Source organism: Porites lutea, chromosome 12 (genome assembly GCF_958299795.1).
Source record: "Porites lutea chromosome 12, jaPorLute2.1, whole genome shotgun sequence".
NCBI classification, from domain to species: Eukaryota; Metazoa; Cnidaria; class Anthozoa; order Scleractinia; family Poritidae; genus Porites; species Porites lutea.
The window spans coordinates 2,168,906-2,188,131 of NC_133212.1; the positions used below are offsets into that span (position 1 = coordinate 2,168,906).

At 39.4% G+C, this 19,226-nt stretch overlaps 3 protein-coding genes across 3 annotated transcripts; 2 read left to right on the forward strand and 1 right to left on the reverse strand.

Annotated features, from left to right (window-relative positions):
* Positions 1 to 421: 421 nt before the first annotated feature.
* On the forward strand, positions 422 to 3,381 carry LOC140921824 (transcription elongation factor A N-terminal and central domain-containing protein 2-like). Its single transcript, XM_073371824.1, has 3 exons — positions 422 to 647; positions 1,108 to 1,449; positions 2,874 to 3,381. The coding sequence occupies exons 1-3, from the start codon at positions 546 to 548 to the stop codon at positions 3,072 to 3,074; spliced, it is 645 nt and encodes a 214-aa protein (XP_073227925.1). The 5' UTR covers positions 422 to 545; the 3' UTR covers positions 3,075 to 3,381.
* Positions 3,382 to 3,890: 509 nt separating this feature from the next.
* LOC140921823 (putative exosome complex component rrp40) lies at positions 3,891 to 12,916 on the reverse strand. Its single transcript, XM_073371823.1, has 4 exons — positions 12,694 to 12,916; positions 12,463 to 12,612; positions 5,007 to 5,155; positions 3,891 to 4,239 (listed from the first exon to the last, which is right to left on the reverse strand). The coding sequence occupies exons 1-4, from the start codon at positions 12,910 to 12,912 to the stop codon at positions 4,029 to 4,031; spliced, it is 729 nt and encodes a 242-aa protein (XP_073227924.1). The 5' UTR covers positions 12,913 to 12,916; the 3' UTR covers positions 3,891 to 4,028.
* Positions 12,917 to 13,554: 638 nt separating this feature from the next.
* On the forward strand, positions 13,555 to 15,942 carry LOC140921827 (radial spoke head 1 homolog). Its single transcript, XM_073371828.1, has 3 exons — positions 13,555 to 13,775; positions 15,059 to 15,276; positions 15,655 to 15,942. The coding sequence occupies exons 1-3, from the start codon at positions 13,564 to 13,566 to the stop codon at positions 15,912 to 15,914; spliced, it is 690 nt and encodes a 229-aa protein (XP_073227929.1). The 5' UTR covers positions 13,555 to 13,563; the 3' UTR covers positions 15,915 to 15,942.
* Positions 15,943 to 19,226: the final 3,284 nt, after the last annotated feature.

The window sequence follows — 19,226 nt, forward strand, 5'->3', positions numbered from 1 at the left end:
CCTAGCCTCCTCCAGCGACTTCACTGTCCTTTTTTAGAGAACGAGTGGGAGAATGGGGAGAGAACGGGCGGTGACCGTGATCGACCGTGATGCAACTCAAGATGTTGCTCAAGATGCAACCCTGGAACTCCTCATTTTTTCTCCTTTTCTCGTTCTCAGACTCCTCAAGGTCAGTGTGACCTTCACAAAAGGAAAACGACCGCGACAAAAATGTGATTTTAAAACAAGCCGCCTCCCGCTCCCTACAAAATTTTTCCCGAACTCGCACAAGTGAGCCCGCTCGCACGCTACGCCCTTGGTTGACGTCCTTCGGTCAAAAACGCCTTTGCTTACGAGTAAGCTCCCAAGCACAACTGCAATCTCAAATCGGCTAGGATCCGATGCCGCGCGCACCATTCCCCGCCATTTTTTAAAGACCATGGTAGCCTGGCCTTTTTGTCGTTCTCCAGTATTTCAACATGGCCGACGGACACTGACAAAATCGCATAGCGACTGTCTTTAATTTTATCTCATTTTAAGGCATTAAGCGCCATTTTTCTAACGCCATGGACAAGTTTGTCATCAGAACTAAACGTAGCCCTAGACCAGAATGTACCAGCTTAGCGAAAGTGGACAATAAAAAGCAATCAACAATCGAAAGTCTTGCGGTGAGTTTTCAAAATGTTCTGGTCACCAATAATTAACACTTTCACTTACAGCTAAGGTAAACTGTATCAGTTTTAGATCACTTACTAGACTGCGAGCAGTCTCTTATTTTTCTTTGCAAAGTTACTGCACGCGAAACCCAAGCATGCGAGATCGTTCCAATCCCTTATTATAACGCAACGTCGGGATTTGCAGTCGCGCTGGCTGAGATAAGAACTAGATGGATTTCAAGAGAAAAGTTGGACTGCAAGCAGTCTTATCGCTTACCAAAGTATCTTGCTGTGTAGCCAGAATGTTTCACGATTTTTTAAAGGCTAAATTATGTTGTATTTTTATTATTTTCAATCTTTTTAAACGGGTTTATACAGGATGTTTTTAGGGTAATGCAAGGTACAAGGAATTTGACGAATAATTTGACGTTTGACAAATCTAGATAGATATAATGATTTGTTGTTTTTCTAGAGTGTTGTTGTAGTGGAAGAAATACACCGTCTTAAATGCGAACTAGAAAGTGATGTCTCCACCCCTGAAGCAATTTTGTCAGCATTAAAAAAATTGGGTACGAAGAACTTGTCTAAAGATGTTTTGCTCTCCACGAAAATTGGCCACACTGTGAACCGACTGCGGCGTCAAGGAAGCAGTGAGGAAATAAGAGAACAAGCTAAGCTAGTCTTTAGAAGATGGCGAGAGTTTATCAAAGAATTAGAAAGAGAAAAGCCTATTATTGAGGTTCACTGTGATAAGAAAACTGAAGTTGTGAGAGGAAAAGCCAGAAAGTTGTTGGCTGATGCTCTTCAAATGACGGTATGATGTTCTCAGCTTATAATTAGCAATTAATGAATGAGGCTGAGTAGGATATGAAGAATTAAGCAGATCAAGGAGGGTGTTATCCACAGAGGATGAAGGCCGAGGTGGATAACACCCTCAAAGATCTGTTTAATTCTTCACATCCTACGAAAGTCGCATTCATTAATTGCTTTATTATTCATTCAAAATAATTCCTAGTTTAAAAACATAACTAAAACATGCTTACCTGCATCAAAGTTAAGTTTATCTTCGATAGTGAATGTTCAGGTTTGTCCAGCTCCGCAAATATTCTCCAAATAGCAGATGTTGCCCTTCAAGTTGTCATCTTCCTGTTTTTGCTGTTTTTAGCCATTATTTCACCTAGTTCCAGCTGTAGTTCTTACTCTTGAAACGAGTGAAGTGTCCGCCATTTTAGTTTTCACAACGAAAACAACTCAACCTCGTCCCTGGGTCTTCTCAGTTAACAGTGCATTAACCTGTAGAAGGCTGTATTTTTGACGTCATTTCCTCGTTAAACACAAAATTCTTCCAAATTTGGTCATCAGTGACTGATTATGGTGAATTATGCGTGTGCTTTTATCCAATCAGAATTAGGGAAATATTTTGAATGAATAATAATATTATTTGAACACTCAGTAAATGTAATCTTACTGCCAGGAAGTTAGAGCTATTGCATTCTGAAACTGAGGCGAAGCCGAGAGTTTTCACAGCTTGTAATACACAACCGGAGTTTTTTGAACCGCTTCAAAATCTCTAATATAGATCAACTCATTCTTGCCTCGCCTTGAGTTTTTAAACCTGATAATACACTCCTGCTCATTTTTAAACAGTACTTGACTTGACCTTGTGGGCTGCATAATTATGCAGATAACTTAGCAATAGAGTTGAATCAGTACACGTAGTTTGTCTGTAAAGCAGATGCACCAGCCATTATGATATGCAAAATCTTGTCCCTACATACTTACGAGGAGAGCAAGCCTCCATTATGTTTGCAATGGACTGTTGCTCTTTGACAAAAATCTTGTGCCACATGTATGTTTACTTGCTTATGCATTCAAAAAATAAGATATTTTTATAAAAATTTTTTTATAAATTTATTAAAAGTTATTACAGTATTTAGTGGTCCTTTCTCTACCATTTCATGAACAAAGTGGAAATTGGAATTGTTGGTTTGTGACGACAGGGGGAAACTGGAGTTTCTAGAGAAAACCACTCTAAAGAAAGAAGAACAACTCCAAAACATACTCAACTGACATTGTCATGTTCCATGTTGCATTAGAATGTAGGCCCCATTAGTGGGAGGCCTGGGCTCTTACCACTATGCAACCATGCTCAGCAAAGAAACTTGTTGTGGTGTATAAAGGTAGAAATGTTTTTAACTTGTTATCTGTTTTGTTTGTCTGTTTTTTCCTTATTTGCAGATTACAGAAAATTTACCAGAGCTTATCGAAAGGACTGTGTTTCACAAGCTTGGCAGGCTTATCAACAACAACTACAAAAGAAAGATGCGCTCATTAGTTTTCACTTTGAAACACAGGGACGCTATCAGAAAGAGGGTTTTAAGTGGAGAAATTACAGTGGAAAAATTTGTTAACTCATCTCCTGATCAACTTTTGACATAGTGCTTGGATATTAATAACTTTACGTTTCATAGAATTTTTTAGTTTTGCTGTACATTAAAAATTTATTATTTATTATTCAACTTAATTCATTATTATTGTTATTGCATAATTATTTGATTTTTGAACCTTTTCACTTTTCACTGTCTCATTTTGTGTATGTAAAATATTTAGAAGAAAACAAAATTAATGCTCCCATGCAACAGCACTGTTACAGGGTTTTCATTTGAATATTCACATCATAGCATCATAGAATTTGGTCAACAGTGGATGTAATATTAATTTTAGGAATAAAAGTGAGGGAATTGAGCATTTTTGCAATATTGTGTAGTTTTTTTTAGTTCATGTAACAGAGATATTATGTAACTCTTTCTTAAGATATAAAGAAGATGTCTCCAGTTAGCATTTTTATGTGATCTAAATACATTATGTAAAGGATATTAAAGGACATTAATTATTTTCAGACAAGAACATGACTACATCAATTTTGTAATATAAATAAGACAGGAGCTATACAGTACATGTTGTGCTTCAGTTTTATCGTCAATTCGATTTTTACACCCACTTTGTCCCACAAGAAAAGATTTTATTTTGGCCCCATGATAAATCCTTGGTTAGGTCAAGCTGGCTGATTTTTTTAAATTACATTTTGGACCTCAATTTCATTGTAGTCCATAAAAATATAAAAAAAGGACTTGGTTAACATCCAGCCATCTTTAGTAGGCTGATTTATGAACAGGACGGGAATGTCAGTTGATGACAGGAAAATGCGCAGAAAGGACTAAACTCGACATCCGGTGCCCAATATGTCGCTCTGCCATTGGTCAAGCCAGATGTTTGATTTGCGTGCACCGTCTTGAACTGACGTTCCTGTTCTGTTGCTAAATGAGCCTAATAATGAGGATGGAACAAAGAAGTGAACCAAGGATTTAGAGTCTGTATTCCCTAGAATACTGCCTAAGCCTGTACACCTCTCATAAGTTGTTTAACCATTGTCTGTATTTGATCATTAGTCATGTATTCAGAGTTTGTAATCGCATTAGCAATGTTAATGGTGTGAGAGGTTGATGATGAATTAATCCACACTCTTCCATTCTGTCCCACTGTGCATTCAAATGGAAAGTACTTTCCAAGGCATTTTAAAAGAACAAATTCTTTACTGAGGAGTCTGAAAGGGGGAATATGACAAATGAAAATCAATACCAAACATCAATATCAAAGGTTTTTTTTACCACTGGTGATCATTTTGTCACTTTTCATAACCTTTTTGGATTAAGCAGGGGTATTGACAGGAGAACGGCCCATGGCTCAAGAAGAAATTTAGTATACCCCCTAGTAGCCTGCGTGAGCCCCATACAGACTTAACTAATTACCAGAAATGTGTTTTGAATTTCCCTTCAACCTGATTGACAAGTCAACAATGAAATTTTTAACAGGCCAATCATGGTGTGTACTAAACTCCTGGTACACAAGTGAGGGGCCAGAAAAAAGGATTTTAGTGCTGTTTTGCAGACTGACTTAACCAGGCCTCAGTTGTTTAAAAGGTGAGCTAGTGCTATCCATGGGATAAAATACTATCCAGTGGATAGTACCATTGGATTTTGAAATACTTAATATATCCACTGCATAGCAATATTATTTGTCTGGCCCCAGTTGTTCAAAAGCTGGATAGTGCTATCCACCGGATAAATCACTATCCAGCGGAAATATTATTACAAAAATCAATTTTTAGCATCCTTATTATGCTATCCACTGGATAGTAATTTATGCAGTGGATAGCACTAAAAATTTAGCTTTTAAACAACTGAGACCCGGTGGATAGTGCTATCCGACGTTTGAGTTATCAGGACCTGAAATTTAGTTCTGTCTTTGGGGCAGGCTATACCCCTAGAAGGAACTATTTAAAATTCCCAATCAGTTATGAAGTGTACTTACTTTCTCAAAAGGCCAAGGGAGCATGTGATCATAAATCCACCATTTAATGGTCCTAGCCCCATGCTTTTTCCACTGCCATCCGTACAGTCCAACTCCGGCTCCATGTCTTTGTTTGCAACACTTAATCGGGCATAAACAATGTCCCCTATCTGCAAAATAAAAGAAGATCACTTAGTAATTTTAAATCATACTGTTATCACTGATACCTTTATCTGCATAACCGTAAAGTGAAGATTCAATAAATCAGTGATTAGGTATCAAAAAAAGAGAGTCAGCTGTAGAGGAGGTCAGGAAGTTACTGTTACCAGCACCCAAAGTGAACAGGGTACTCTGGATTCAAAGTGATGGGGATGATAAAGGGTTAATTTTTTTTTAGGAAAATCCAAGTAGTGGTCTATTATCAATGCTGCGTTCTGATTGGTTGAGCTACTACTAGGCTATATGTTATAGCCCACTAGTAGCGAAAAGCGCAGGCTTTTTGGCGGCAAAAAAGGATTAAAGTCTAGCTTTAACTAGCTAAATTTTTTTATTCTCTTTATTTTTGACCAACTAGTTGGATTTTACTAAAACAATAATTATTAGTCAATAGCCTATGAGGCCAAAGGCCAAATGGGGCTATTGACTCAGAGCCCATTCGGGCTCGAGGAATAATTGTTAAATATACAGTAAATAACCCAATAAATACGTGGGGCTGATCTAAGCGGAGGCTTTCAATAGAAACTGCCAGGAGGCGTTCATTCTTATAACTGTAGCAAGCTCAACAAAACTAAGCTTTGGTAAAAGAAATTATATATGTCTAGGCCGTCTAGAAATCCAAAACGCTCTTTCCTTAAATCGTTAGTCTATCCTTACTTTGAATTTGACATTTCAACACGACAAAATACTTGACTCAAACTCTGGTTGACCAACCAAGAAACTGAATGAATTGAATGATTTTGTTCTCTTTTTGTTAATTCCTAGCATTCTGGATACAGGAGATGTCCAGTACAATTTTACCAGCGTAGAGGACACACGTCCAAATATTGGCATTGGCTCATATCCATGCCGATCAATCAGATACTGATTTTTTCCGATTCTGTTAAATGCTTGCCCCAATATCATCACTACTAAATGAAACTGAATCGCCATAAGGTCTCAATTCTTCATCACACCAATTAACATAGATAATCAATTAGCTGCTCAAATAACAGGTCACATCAGTTAAAATGTTTACCAAAGAAAAATTTACAATTTGAGTGTTTGTGAGAAAAAATAGGGTATACTATGGTAGGGGAACACATATCACTAGCGATACGTGTTTCCCGGGTAGAGCGAACACATATCACTAGGATTATGTGTTTCCCAGGTAGGAAGACACATATCCGTACTGATATGTGTTCTCCTACCTGCAAAACCCATATCCCTAGTGATATAAGTCTCCCTACCTGGGAGACACATATCCCTAGTGATACGTGTTCCCCTCCAAGGGATATGTGTTCCCCTACAAGGAAAAGACATATCCCTAGTGATATGTGTTCCCCTACCTGGAAAACACATATCCCCAGTGACATGAGTCTCCCTACCTGGGAGACACATATCCCTAGTGATACGTGTTCCCCTACCTGGGAAATACATATCCCTAGTGATATGTGTTCCCCTACCTGGGAAACACATATCCCTAGTGATATGTGTTCCCCTACCTGGGAAACATATATCCCTTGTGATGTGTGTTCCCCTACCAGGGAAACACATATCCCTAGTGATATGTGTTCCCATACCTTGGAAACATATATCCCTGATGATATGTGTTCTCCTACAAGGGAAACACATATCCCTAGTGATATGTGTTCCCCTACCTGGGAAACACATATCCCTAGTGATATGTGTTCCCCTACATGAGAAACACATATCCCTACTGATATGTGTTCACCCACATGGGAAAAACATATCCCTAGTGATGTGTGTTCCCCTACCTGGGAAACACATATCACTAGTGATATGTGTTCCCTACCTGGGAAACACATATCCCTAGTGATATGTGTTCCCCTGTAAGGGAAACACATATCCCTAGTGATATGTGTTCCCCTACCTGGAAAACCCATATGCCTAGGGATATGTGTTCCCCTACCTGGGAAACACATATCCCTAGTGATATGTGTTCCCCTACCTGGAAAACACATATCCCTAGTGTTTTTTGTTTCCCTACCTGGGAAACACATATCCCTAATAATATGTGTTCACCTACCAGGGAAACACATATCCCTAGTGATAAGTGTTCCCCTAGCTGGGGATCACATATCCCTAGTGATATGTGTTCCCCTACCTGGGAAACACATATCCCTAGTGATATGTGTTCACCCACAAGGGAAACACATATCCCTAGTGATGTGTGTTCCCCTACCTGGGAAACGCATATCCCTAGTGATATGTGTTCCCCTACCTGGGAAACACATATCCCTAGTGATATGGGTTCCCCTACCAAGGAAACACATATCCCTAGTGATAAGTGTTCCCCTACCTGGGAAACAAATATCCCTAGTGATATGTGTTCCCCTACCTGGGAAACATATATCCCTTGTGATGTGTGTTCCCCTACCAGAGAAACACATATCCCTAGTGATATGTGTTCCCATACCTGGGAAACACATATGCCTGGTGATATGTGTTCCCCTACGTAGGAAACACATATCCCTAGTGATATGTGTTCCCCTACGTAGGAAACACATATCCCTAGTGATATGTGTTCCCCTACCTGGTAAACATATATCCCTAGTGATATGTGTTTCCCTACATGAGAAACACATATCCCTAGTGATATGTGTTCACCCACATGGGAAACACATATCCCTAGTGATGTGTGTTCCTCTACCTGGGAAACATATAATAATAACAATCTTTTAATAGGATGCTCCATCACAAGAGTGGTTTACATAGAGGTCCTAATTACGAGATGTATATTATATAATACAATTAAAATATAAAAAGGTTAAGCTAAAATCGATATATATTAAAAAAAAAAAAAAAAAAAAAAAAAAAAAAATTCAAGCTAAAATCCAGTTACAGAAATAATTAAAACATACACACTACAAGTACTCAATTATAAAAAGCAGAAAAAAGACACTTCTTAAAAATTGGAAAACTTGCTGAGTTTCTTACAGTTCTCTCTAATTCATTAAAGTCTTTGAAACAGTGGTACCGCGAACGTTGTTTTCCCCAATTATATTTAATTTTGGGGAGCTTGATAGTATCGTTATTGCGCGTATTGTAGGAATGTATATCACTCTTTCTTACAATGTCCAAAGAATGATTAAGTTGGCCATTAATACACTTGTATGCATATATACATCGATGACATTTCCTACGTTCTTCAAGATTCAGCCATCTCAAGACAATCAATGCATCGGTGGATGAGGAGTGAGGTGATCTATCTAATATCAACTTAGCTGCTTTGTTTTGGAGAATTTGCAATTCCTTCATAAGTGAGACATTGTCCTTGTCACCCCAGACTAAATCAGCATAATCAAAAATAGGTAGCACTAAGCTATTATAAAAAAGTAACCGGGCATCATAAGGTAAATAATACTTAATCCTACGTAGAAGACCAAGGTTTTTATTAACCTTACATGAAATATACTCAATATGGTCGGACCATGTGAAAGTTGAAGACAACATAACTCCCAAATATTTAAAACTACTTACAGAATTTATATCAGTGTCAAAAATAGATAACGTGAAAGAGGAAATACCAACAAGTTTCCTATTACTGCCTATAATCATGGATTTCGTCTTAGTAAGATTTAAAGTTAACTTATTTCCATGTAACCACTGGGCAACTTTCAAGAGATCATCATTTAGTGCCTCTTCTAACAGGTGTGGCTCTTTAGCAAAGTAGTACAGGACCGTGTCATCAGCATACAAAGTCACTTCGCAATTCTTTATAACCAGCGGAAGGTCATTAATATAAACCAAGAAGAGAAGCGGTCCTAGAATGCTCCCCTGTGGTACCCCAAAGGTCATCGGGAGAGGGTCAGACACAGCATCGCTACAGGCAGTCCGCTGTTTACGATGATTCAGGTAAGACTTGAACCACTGTAGAGTGCTGGGCGAGACATTGATAGCCGACAATTTAGATAGCAAGATCGTATGGTCAACGGTATCGAATGCCTTGGTCAGATCTAGGAACACTGCACCGCACAGTTCTCCATTCTCCATATGCAATAGGACCTCATCTGCAAAACTGGTGAGAGCCGATGTTGTAGACAGTTTGGGACGGAAGCCAAATTGTTTGCTTGAAAGGAGATTATTTGAATTCAGAAAGTCATAGAATTGGGAATGGACGACTTTTTCCAGAATTTTACTCATTGTTGGCAGAATAGAAATTGGGCGATAATTTGACGCATCTCTCCTATCTCCAGTTTTGAAAAGTGCAGCCACTTTCGAGCATTTCCATATTTCAGGAAAATTGCCAGAGCGAATAGAGAGATTCAGTAACTTGGTGATCGAGGGACAAATAGCACGCGCGCCATACTTTAAAAGTCTCGCACTGATGTTGTCCAAGCCAATAGCTTTATTTGTCTTTAGAGAAAGCAGATGCTTGAGTACTGTTTTCTCATCAACTTCGTCAAGCGAGAAAGACTGTAGCATCGTGGCCGATCTGACTGGGAACATAGCAGCAGCTGATATTTTATTTGCAAGACTTCTGCCAATGGATGAGAAATAACAGTTGAGCACGGATGCAATAGAGGCTGGGGTGGTGTGTTCAACACCATCAACTACGATACATTGTGGGCTCGAGGATTTAGTCTTGCGCGAAGACACCTCATTCACCGCCTTCCAGATCTTTCCTGAATCCCCTTTAGCCTCTAAAATCAAGTCACAATAATACTTGGATTTTGCTGCCTTGACTTCACGATTGACCCATATATCCCTAGTGATGTGTGTTCCCCTACTAGGGGAACACATATCCCTAGTGATATGTGTACCCTACCTGGGAAACACATATTCCTAGTGATATGTGTTCCCCTACAAGGGAAACACATATCCCTAGTGATATGTGTTCCCCTACCTGGGGAACACATATCCCTAGTGATATGTGTACCCTACCTGGGAAACACATATTCCTAGTGATATGTGTTCCCCTACATGAGAAACACATATCCCTAGTGATATGTGTTCACCCACATGGGAAACACATATCCCTAGTGATGTGTGTTCCCCTACCTGGGAAACGCATATCCCTAGTGATATGTGTTCCCCTACCTGGGAAACACATATCCCTAGTGATATGGGTTCCCCTACCAAGGAAACACATATCCCTAGTGATATGTGTTCCCCTACCTGGGAAACACATATCCCTAGTGATATGTGTTCCCCTACAAGGGAAACACATATCCCTAGTGATATGTGTTCCCCTACCTGGGGAACACATATATCTAGTGATGTGTGTTTTCCTACTAGGGGAACACATATCCCTAGTGATATGTGTTCCCCTACCTTGGAAACACATACCCCTAGTGATATGTGTTCCCCTACCTGGGAAACATATATCCCTTGTGATGTGTGTTCCCCTACCAGAGAAACACATATCCCTAGTGATATGTGTTCCCATACCTGGGAAACACATATGCCTGGTGATATGTGTTCCCCTACGTAGGAAACACATATCCCTAGTGATATGTGTTCCCCTACGTAGGAAACACATATCCCTAGTGATATGTGTTACCCTACCTGGTAAACATATATCCCTAGTGATGTGTGTTCCCCTACTAGGGAAACACATATCCCTAGTGATATGTGTTCCTCTACAAGGGAAACACATATCCCTAGTGATATGTGTTCCCCTTCCTGGGAAACACATATCCCTAGTGATATGTGTTCTTCTTCCTGGGAAACACATATCCCTAGTGATATGTGTTTCCGTACATGAGAAACACATATCCCTAGTGATATGTGTTCACCCACATGGGAAACACATATCCCTAGTGATGTGTGTTCCTCTACCTGGGAAACATATATCCCTAGTGATGTGTGTTCCCCTACTAGTGGAACACATATCCCTAGTGATATGTGTTCCCCTACCTGGGAAACACATATCGCTAGTGATATGTGTTCCCCTACCTGGTAAACATATATCCCTAGTGATGTGTGTTCCGCTACTAGGGGAACACATATCCCTAGTGATATGTGTTCCCCTACCTGGGAAACACATATCCCTAGTGATATGTGTTCCCCTACAAGGGAAACACATATCCCGAGTGATATGTGTTCCCCTTCCCGGGAAACACATATCCCTAGTGATATGTGTTCTTCTTCCTGGGAAACACATATCCCTAGTGATATGTGTTTCCCTACATGTGAAACACGTATCCCTAGTGATGTGTGTTCCCCTACCTGGGAAACACATATCCCTAGTGATATGTGTTCCCCTACCTGGGAAACATATATCCCTAGTGATATGTGTTCCCCTACCTGGGAAACACATATGCCTAGGGATATGTGTTCCCCTACCGGGGAAACACATATCCCTAGTGATATGTGGTCCCCTACATGGGAAACATATATCCCTTGTGATGTGTGTTCCCCTACCAGAGAAACACATATCCCTAGTGATATGTGTTCCCCTACCTTGGAAACACATACCCCTAGTGATATGTTTTCCCCTACAAGGGAAACACATATCCCTAGTGATATGTGTCTGATTTGTGAAAGTAAGGAGCTAGTGCAGGTAAGGTGCAAGCCTCTTGGGGGGACTGGGGGCTTGCTCCCCTGGAAAATTTTTATATTTTGATTCTCTGAAATGCTGTTTTCTTTACTCTCCAGGCTATTTTCTCTCCAAAATTACTGAAAATCCAGAGATTAAGCCATGTTCTTTACCTTTTAATCTTGTTGGTGAATGGTTATATGTTATTTATAAAAAATGCCATCCGTGAAGAAATGCCAAGCAGAGTAGGTTGCTGAAACTAGCCAAGTAGGTGGCAATTTTTGCCGGCAGCCGGCTACTTTTGACAACCCTGCTTTCTAAGCCTTGATGGGACTTTGTCTAACATTTCAGCCAAAAAGTTGGCTTATCCGGAAAGAAACAACTCTTTGCTGTAAGTTTCGTCCAAGGGATGACTTATCCTCTGGCTTCTTAAAGTCGTTAAAGCAAAGGCAGCCTCTAATTTGTTACAACAGGGGCCCCACTAAAAACCGGGTTATATTTAAAATTAAACAGTTCATGTATACCCCAATGGAAAAGAGTGTTCGTGTAATCTTGATCAGGAAAAATAGAATCTCGCTACTTCTTTGTAGAATCTCCTGAATTTTTTTTCCATGTGTCTCCAGATTTTCTCTTTTTAGGGGTTGGTAGGTCTGTAGGAAGAGCAAAAGAACTCCCTTGCTGTTCAGTTCCCCACCGACTAATTGCATATATCTGGGAACTTGAAATTCTAGTGACAACCCTGAATATTTCAAATGGAAGCATTAAAAATGATTTTACCTGAATGTTAGGTTTGTTCTTCTTAGTTGCTCCTTCAAATGAAAGACTAGGCAGTGATGCAGGCATAGCTCCTCCAATATCAACTTTATAACTGTCAGAGCCTCTGTTGGTAACAATGCCAATGACACGTTCTTCCTTCACTGGGACATACTAAGTAAACAGCAAGAGAAAAAGTTACTTACCCTTACCTTCTAAATCTATATTATGTGCCATGTGCAACACGAGTCTTACCCTCCTTTGATTGCAGTCAATCAAATAAGTGGCCGGTTTTCGATGTCTTAAAACTCCTGCCTTGTATGCTAAAATCACGCCGTTCTCCTCTCGCAACCCAGGCCCAAACTTTATTTTGCTTTTTCCTTCAATAGTTGCTTCTAAATCTGCCACTTTGCCGATGACATCGCCTGGCATTACCACTCGATTGACGAGACTTGCGACGTCCTTGTCCGCCATGTTATTTTGGTACGTACTTCATGTAACACAGAAAAGAGTGCATTATCAACCCCAGACTCCTCGGTTTATTTCAATTTCTCTTAGCTTACTTCTCCTAACAGGGGTAATTTTCCGGAAAAAGAATCCCCTGGGATTCGAAACTATGTCGAGCCCTTAACTGAGAATACTGCTTGAAACTTTTCTCAGTATATCGTCGCACATACCGATTTCTTTGTTCAGCTGGAATTTTTTCCTTAGCGCGCGCTCTCAGTGGTTTTACTTAGGGGTCACATGACATCTTATTGTCTCGCCATCAGTATCAAGGGACCATACATCACAAAAATCTATGAAGACCCTAGCCTCCCCGCAGGCGTCCTTTGGGGTTCGTTCTTCACGCATTTAGAAATGTTTCACCTCGTTGTTTTCAAAGCAACAAAGTACCAGATTTGCTTTAGATATAACGGTGCAGATAGATATAACGGTTTGATTCTTCTGCGCGCGCTTAGTGAATAGAATGCAAGGCTCTCTATGAAGTAACGAAACCTATACTGTATTGTGCGAAAACGTTTCCACAGAAGGAAAACTTAAAGCATACGGCGCTTCTCAGGAGAACAGAAAACACGATATAACGAAAAAAGACAAAGGTCAGAAGAATTCAAAGTATCTCTCAACATGACTTCTTATGAAAGCTTAGACGGAGACAGTGAAGATGGAGCAAGTATTCGCATGTACATTGGTACATATGAAGGACACAGAAACGAGAAATATGAACGCCATGGATTTGGTCACGCTTTGCTACCAAACGGCGATAAATATGAAGGCGAATATGTAAATGGAAAGAGACATGGCAAGGGGAAATACGTGTTTTTCAGTAAACAGGCAAGGTAATAAACTTAATTACTACTGCGTGAGAAATTTCTGCAATTTGATTGGCTTAGAGCCGTGGTATTTCTGCTTGATTTGAAGTACTTACATGTGAAAATTACAAACCTTTTGCGGGAAGTAGTGTAAATACCACTCGTGATATTTCAAAATTGTCTCAAATTTCACTCCCTCATCGGCTCGTGAAATTACGTATAACAATTTTGAAATATCACTCGTGGTATTTGTGCCAAAAATGAATCATGCTATTACCTATACAAATAACGCGGCAAGTGAACATTATGGAGAATATTTTGGGTTTGATAATTCTTCTATTGCGATTATTAAAAGCAAACAAAAGTACTAGCTAGGTCTGAAACAAAGAAAAGTATATGTGTATATATAATTTGAAGCAAGGATAAAACTAGATCACAAAAGATGCAGTGTAATCTCTGATTTTCTCCTATTGAAAATTTGCACTTCACTATACACTGAAGTGCTTAAAAATCAGTATGTATCAAGTTTAACATGGCAAATTGAATTTTGCAATCGATCCTGATAACTCGAAACCTCGCTAACTTGAACTGTTTTTCGTTTCCCTTCAGGGTTCGAGTTACTGGGGTTCTACTGCACGTAGAAAAAATCATAAACAACTTTTACCAGCAGTTTGAAATTGCGTAAAAAACTTGAATTTCCATTACGTCTCCTTGCGGTTACATCTAGTGATCTGTCCAGTAATTTCTTTTCTTGTACGGTTCTCAGCTATGGATATGCAATTCTTCTTGAATCGCGACATCATGAAGACAGTTTATCCAAGCTTACGCTGGAACTGTACTTGTGCACTATACTTGAATTTCACAAAATTGGCATAACTATAGTTCACCGACATGTTATTTGGCTTAGTTTTGCTGCGAGTTTGTTTTATATTCAAACGCGCTTTCAAACCAAATAACTAACCAATTAAATTACAGAAAACACAGTTCTCTGGAGGCACTTTTCTACAGCACGTGTTTTCTCAAGTCCAAAAATTCTTGTTGACTTCACCCTTAAATTTCTACCAAAGAAAAGCAGTGCTCTTGCTTTTGTATAATCGCTTAATAAAAATCAAAATTTCCCGCCGAAGGAAATGTTCTTTCTCTTCTTTTTGGCTGTTTTGTTTTTGTTATCTTTGCCGTTGTTGTTGTTGTTGCTTTTTTAGACCATATTTTACCTATTGGCTGGTTTCAGTTTATTCATAGTGCGTCGGCTCCATCACAGCTTCGCGAAGCGTTGTGATAAACGTATAATTTTCTAGTTTATTTCTTAGGTACGAAGGACAATATGTCAACAATCAGAGACATGGTCAAGGAACATTCTGGTACCCTGATGGGTCAGTGTATGATGGAGACTGGGCCGAGGGACAGAGGAATGGTTATGGTGTATACATATATGCTAATGGCGATAAGTACCTAGGAATGTGGAAAGAAGATCGGCGACATGGGCAAGGGGAATACATCTACAAGAACCAAAGGCTTAAATACAAAGGTAAGTCCCCTGCTAGTAAGTTTGGAGCTAACTTGATGAATGCCTTTATTTAGGGAATCCCGAACGTCCTATAAATAAGACGAGTAAGGTTATGGTGACAGTAATGATGATGATGATGATGATGATGATGATGATGATGACAAGAAGAAGCAGAAGAAGCAGAAGCAGAAGAAGACGAAGAAGAATCGTATAATATAAACAAATTACTATAAAATATCACTTGCTCATAACAGTTAGGAAACTAATGAATATAATGACATGGGCTTGTGAGTAAAAGAAAAAAATGCTGCCGCCAGCCTCAAAAAAATACGAGACCCGTCTTCCTGTTGCAATCACTACACAACACTGAGAAATTGTCCTTTTTCTTGCATTTTCCAGGTAACTGGACCAACGGGAGGTTTGAAGACGAAGGAACAATTGTAACCCCTAATTACTCATACTCAGGGACCTTTAACGGTGAGGAACCTATCGGCCCGGGAAGGTTCCACTTTGACACGGGCTGTGAGCAGGAGGGCGAATATGTGACAAGGAGGATTGTCCGCCGTACGAGCACCATGAGGGAGGTAGTTCATGTGCCGGTATGGAGATGTCTGATGTTGTATGATGCTGGGCCAAGACAGAAGACTTTGAATTCTTAAACTGAGCCGAGCATTGTGTAATTACGAACATCTGGAACTGATTTACTTTGAAGATGCCTTCTGCTTTCTTGTATGCTTGCAATTGTCCTCAAATCTTCATAGCTCTAACATACTACATATGAATAAAGAAAAATATTCAAAAATACCAGAAGAATGTGCTGTATTACTGGTCTTGAGCGTCGTGTCTCATTGACCGCACTGGGGTGCAAAAGTATCTCAAATAGAGGGGATGAAAGAGCTTTTTGTCTCTTCAGATTTAGCATCAAGAGGATAAGTTGTCTGCAGTTATTTCCGCGCCATTCAAGATCATGCTCAGAGAGCAAGCCAACCTTCCCACCCCCTACCCCCAAGGCAAAAATGTACAACGCAAATTTCGTTGTTTCTTTCCTTTTTTGAGGGGGAGGGGGGGGGGGGGAGGGTGGGAGACTCTTCCTGTAACCCTTACTAAGCAGATGGTCACGTGAATTAAACATTACACTTCTTTGTTAATAGTTTTTATTTTATTTTATTTTTTTTGTTCCTGAATTTGATGTCTGTAATGCTAAAAAACAAATTCACAAGCACATTTACATATATAATGATTAATTATTATAAAAATATAGTTCAATCTCTTCATCTATAAATCATATGTACGTGGAAAACGATACGGTATAATACATCTGTCAACTATAAATTTCAATTTAATTCTAAAATTGAGGATAAAATTCAATGTCATCTCATGATGATCTGAAAAGCACCTTTATACATTGTTTTGTAAGGAGACCTGCTACTATAATTGAGTAGCTCCTTTAATTTCCAATTTTAAAGGTGCTTGCAAGGTGAGTTTTGCTGAAGCCATTTTAGGTTGTGCAGTGATCCAGGTAGCTTTTCTTTGCCGTTGTAGAACCATTTTAAACTCGTTAACTACCCAGCAGTTCGCTGTTTCACCGAAACAACTTCGATCAATCGGCAATCGGCAACGGTCGTGTCGTGTCGTCAGAAACGAAACCTGCATCACCGACTTCCAAAATCAAAGGTGGATGTTTGAATATGAAAGGCTTGGTTTTGTCTTGAAGCATTACCACGCATGAATGTGGACCTCTTGAGGCCACGGAAGTTATTGAGCAGAGTGATACACTCTATAATTGACTGTCTAAAGCAGTATTGAGTTGGATTGAGTTGTGTTCCAGAAGTTCTCTCCCGATTAAAGCTATTTTTGATTTCCCTCAGAGACACCTGAAGCGGTTAAAATTCTCACGGAGCCACAGCCCAAGAAGGCTAAGCTGCTCTGTTGCATCAGGAAGGCCAGACTGTTTTACTTAATGCTAGACATGCACTATCATCAATGATTCCTTTAGGATTAGTTTTAGCAAAATTAAAGGCTGGTCATTTCCATCTTCTCTCAACAACACTAAAATGCATTCAAGGAAGTTCTGAACAATTATACCATCTATTATTGATCACAAGTTATGAATAACTTCAAGTACCTATAAATCATAGCATAAGAAGAAAAAACTCGATTTCAATTAAAGCACAAATTCTCATCATTAAACCTAAATACCTGACTCGTCCCCAGTCGTCTCTAAGTTCTCTCTACTCGTAATAAAGAAATGAATACGTGACAAACGAACCCCAAAGGACGTCTGCGGGGAGGCTAAAACGAGATAGTCTAAACATCAAACCTAAAACTCACAACCACCTGAGTTTGACCAAAGCTCAAAGGTGCAATTACTTTGCCGCTTACTAAAAATCTCTGATTCATGTGGTTACACTCCTCATACCGTTAAAACAATTAACTTCACGGATTTAATCAGTGTAAAAATATCCACTACGATCCACACTTAAAAACTGAACTGTGACTGAACTTAGCTGTTTCAGTGCGATCAGGCTTAAGAAATAGTGATCTCCATCAACATTTTCCATGAACATTACACTTTCACACAATTAGCAGTTATTGAGAATTTATAAAATGATCGAATGATCGGTGTTGACCTTAACACGTTTTTGTGCTAAAATGATAATAGGTATCCATTTGAAGATGATACAAAGGAACCCAAAATAGACTTACCCCGCTTCGGTTGATGTTAAGAAAATTGAGAAGGACCGAAGAGCATCACCGCGCGTACAGCTGAATCCAGTCAGCGGCCCTCAATGAAAATCATTCAAGCTTATACATAATCAAAAACTACGTGAATTCCCGAGTTTCTGACTCGACGGTCATCCGCCACCGTCAGGAAATCATACGATATTGCTTCTCGAACGAATCCCTCATTTTAATTTTCCCCAATTCAGTAATCCAGGACCAAGAACCTTTTCCAGATCTTCTCCGCACGACGAAACGCTTTCTCTGACTTCTCTGGCCGCTTCCCGCTATATTTTCTAGTAGTTGGAGGGAATTTAGTCCTTCTTTGATTGCTTTACTGGGTGTCCCAAAAGTTCGTACCTCTAATTTCATGAGCTAAAACTTTTGATCAAAACTTTATTTTGACTTAAAATTTCTTAAAGATGTTTATCGCTCTATTGAGTACATGTAATCAGAAGTTCAGTAACTGGCATGGCCCCTTTGTTTTTGTATCACACTCTGTAACCGTTGAGGCATTGTGTGGATTAAATCATGTAGCGTGTAGAGCCCCAGATGATTCATTTTAAGCTTTTTTATCACGTGGTAAGTAGGAGCCACTTCGACACCGAAACAATATAATTTTTAGATTAGGCAGCTGAAAAAAGTATTTTGGGCATTGATCCAAGAAAAGACAATCATCCCGGCCCCTTTCCACAGAAAGGCTTTTGAACTTCTCTACAAATTTGAGACAAGCTGAACGTTGCCTTGGCCGACTGAGTAGAGGTATTTTATTGCCCTCTCAGGGGTCTCCAAACGTAGCCTGTGAACAGGCTCTCTGTTTGGGGAAAAAATATTTCTTGTCATGAACCTGCTCCGAACTTAGCTTCCTCTCTGTTGTGACAGCTGCCTCGTCGGATTTCCTCTATTGTACCTAACTATTTGAGCGGTTTTATTCCGGACTTTCCCCTCGTTTTCTTGTCTTTAAAACCTTTATTTCTCGATGACCATCTTACCACCCAACCTTCGGATTTTTCCATTTTTTAAGTAATTTCTTTAACTGATAACCTAGTAGATCGAAGTATACATGCTTATGCTCTCAAGTAGCTAAGTGTTTTTCGTTGAGAGAATTTATCTTTTGTGTTATTCACAAAAACAAGGTAGAAGTTTGAGCAATTTGGGCAACAAAATACAAAAAAAATATGGCGGGAAAATTAACTCGCGCACGCACACCTTTCGTGCGAAACTACACAAATCGAATATTTGAGTCAAAA

Bases quoted from the DNA above. Each gene is read 5' to 3' on its own strand.
- LOC140921824 (XM_073371824.1), top strand. From the start codon at position 546: ATGGACAAGTTTGTCATCAGAACTAAACGTAGCCCTAGACCAGAATGT. The intron at 648-1,107 runs GTGAGTTTTCAA...TTGTTTTTCTAG, and splicing joins CAACAATCGAAAGTCTTGCG to AGTGTTGTTGTAGTGGAAGA. The intron at 1,450-2,873 runs GTATGATGTTCT...CCTTATTTGCAG, and splicing joins CTGATGCTCTTCAAATGACG to ATTACAGAAAATTTACCAGA.
- LOC140921823 (XM_073371823.1), bottom strand. From the start codon at position 12,912: ATGGCGGACAAGGACGTCGCAAGTCTCGTCAATCGAGTGGTAATGCCA. The intron at 12,613-12,693 runs GTAAGACTCGTG...CTGTTTACTTAG, and splicing joins TTGACTGCAATCAAAGGAGG to TATGTCCCAGTGAAGGAAGA. The intron at 4,240-5,006 runs GTAAGTACACTT...TCCCCCTTTCAG, and splicing joins TCCCTTGGCCTTTTGAGAAA to ACTCCTCAGTAAAGAATTTG.
- LOC140921827 (XM_073371828.1), top strand. From the start codon at position 13,564: ATGACTTCTTATGAAAGCTTAGACGGAGACAGTGAAGATGGAGCAAGT. The intron at 13,776-15,058 runs GTAATAAACTTA...TTTATTTCTTAG, and splicing joins TTTTTCAGTAAACAGGCAAG to GTACGAAGGACAATATGTCA. The intron at 15,277-15,654 runs GTAAGTCCCCTG...TGCATTTTCCAG, and splicing joins CCAAAGGCTTAAATACAAAG to GTAACTGGACCAACGGGAGG.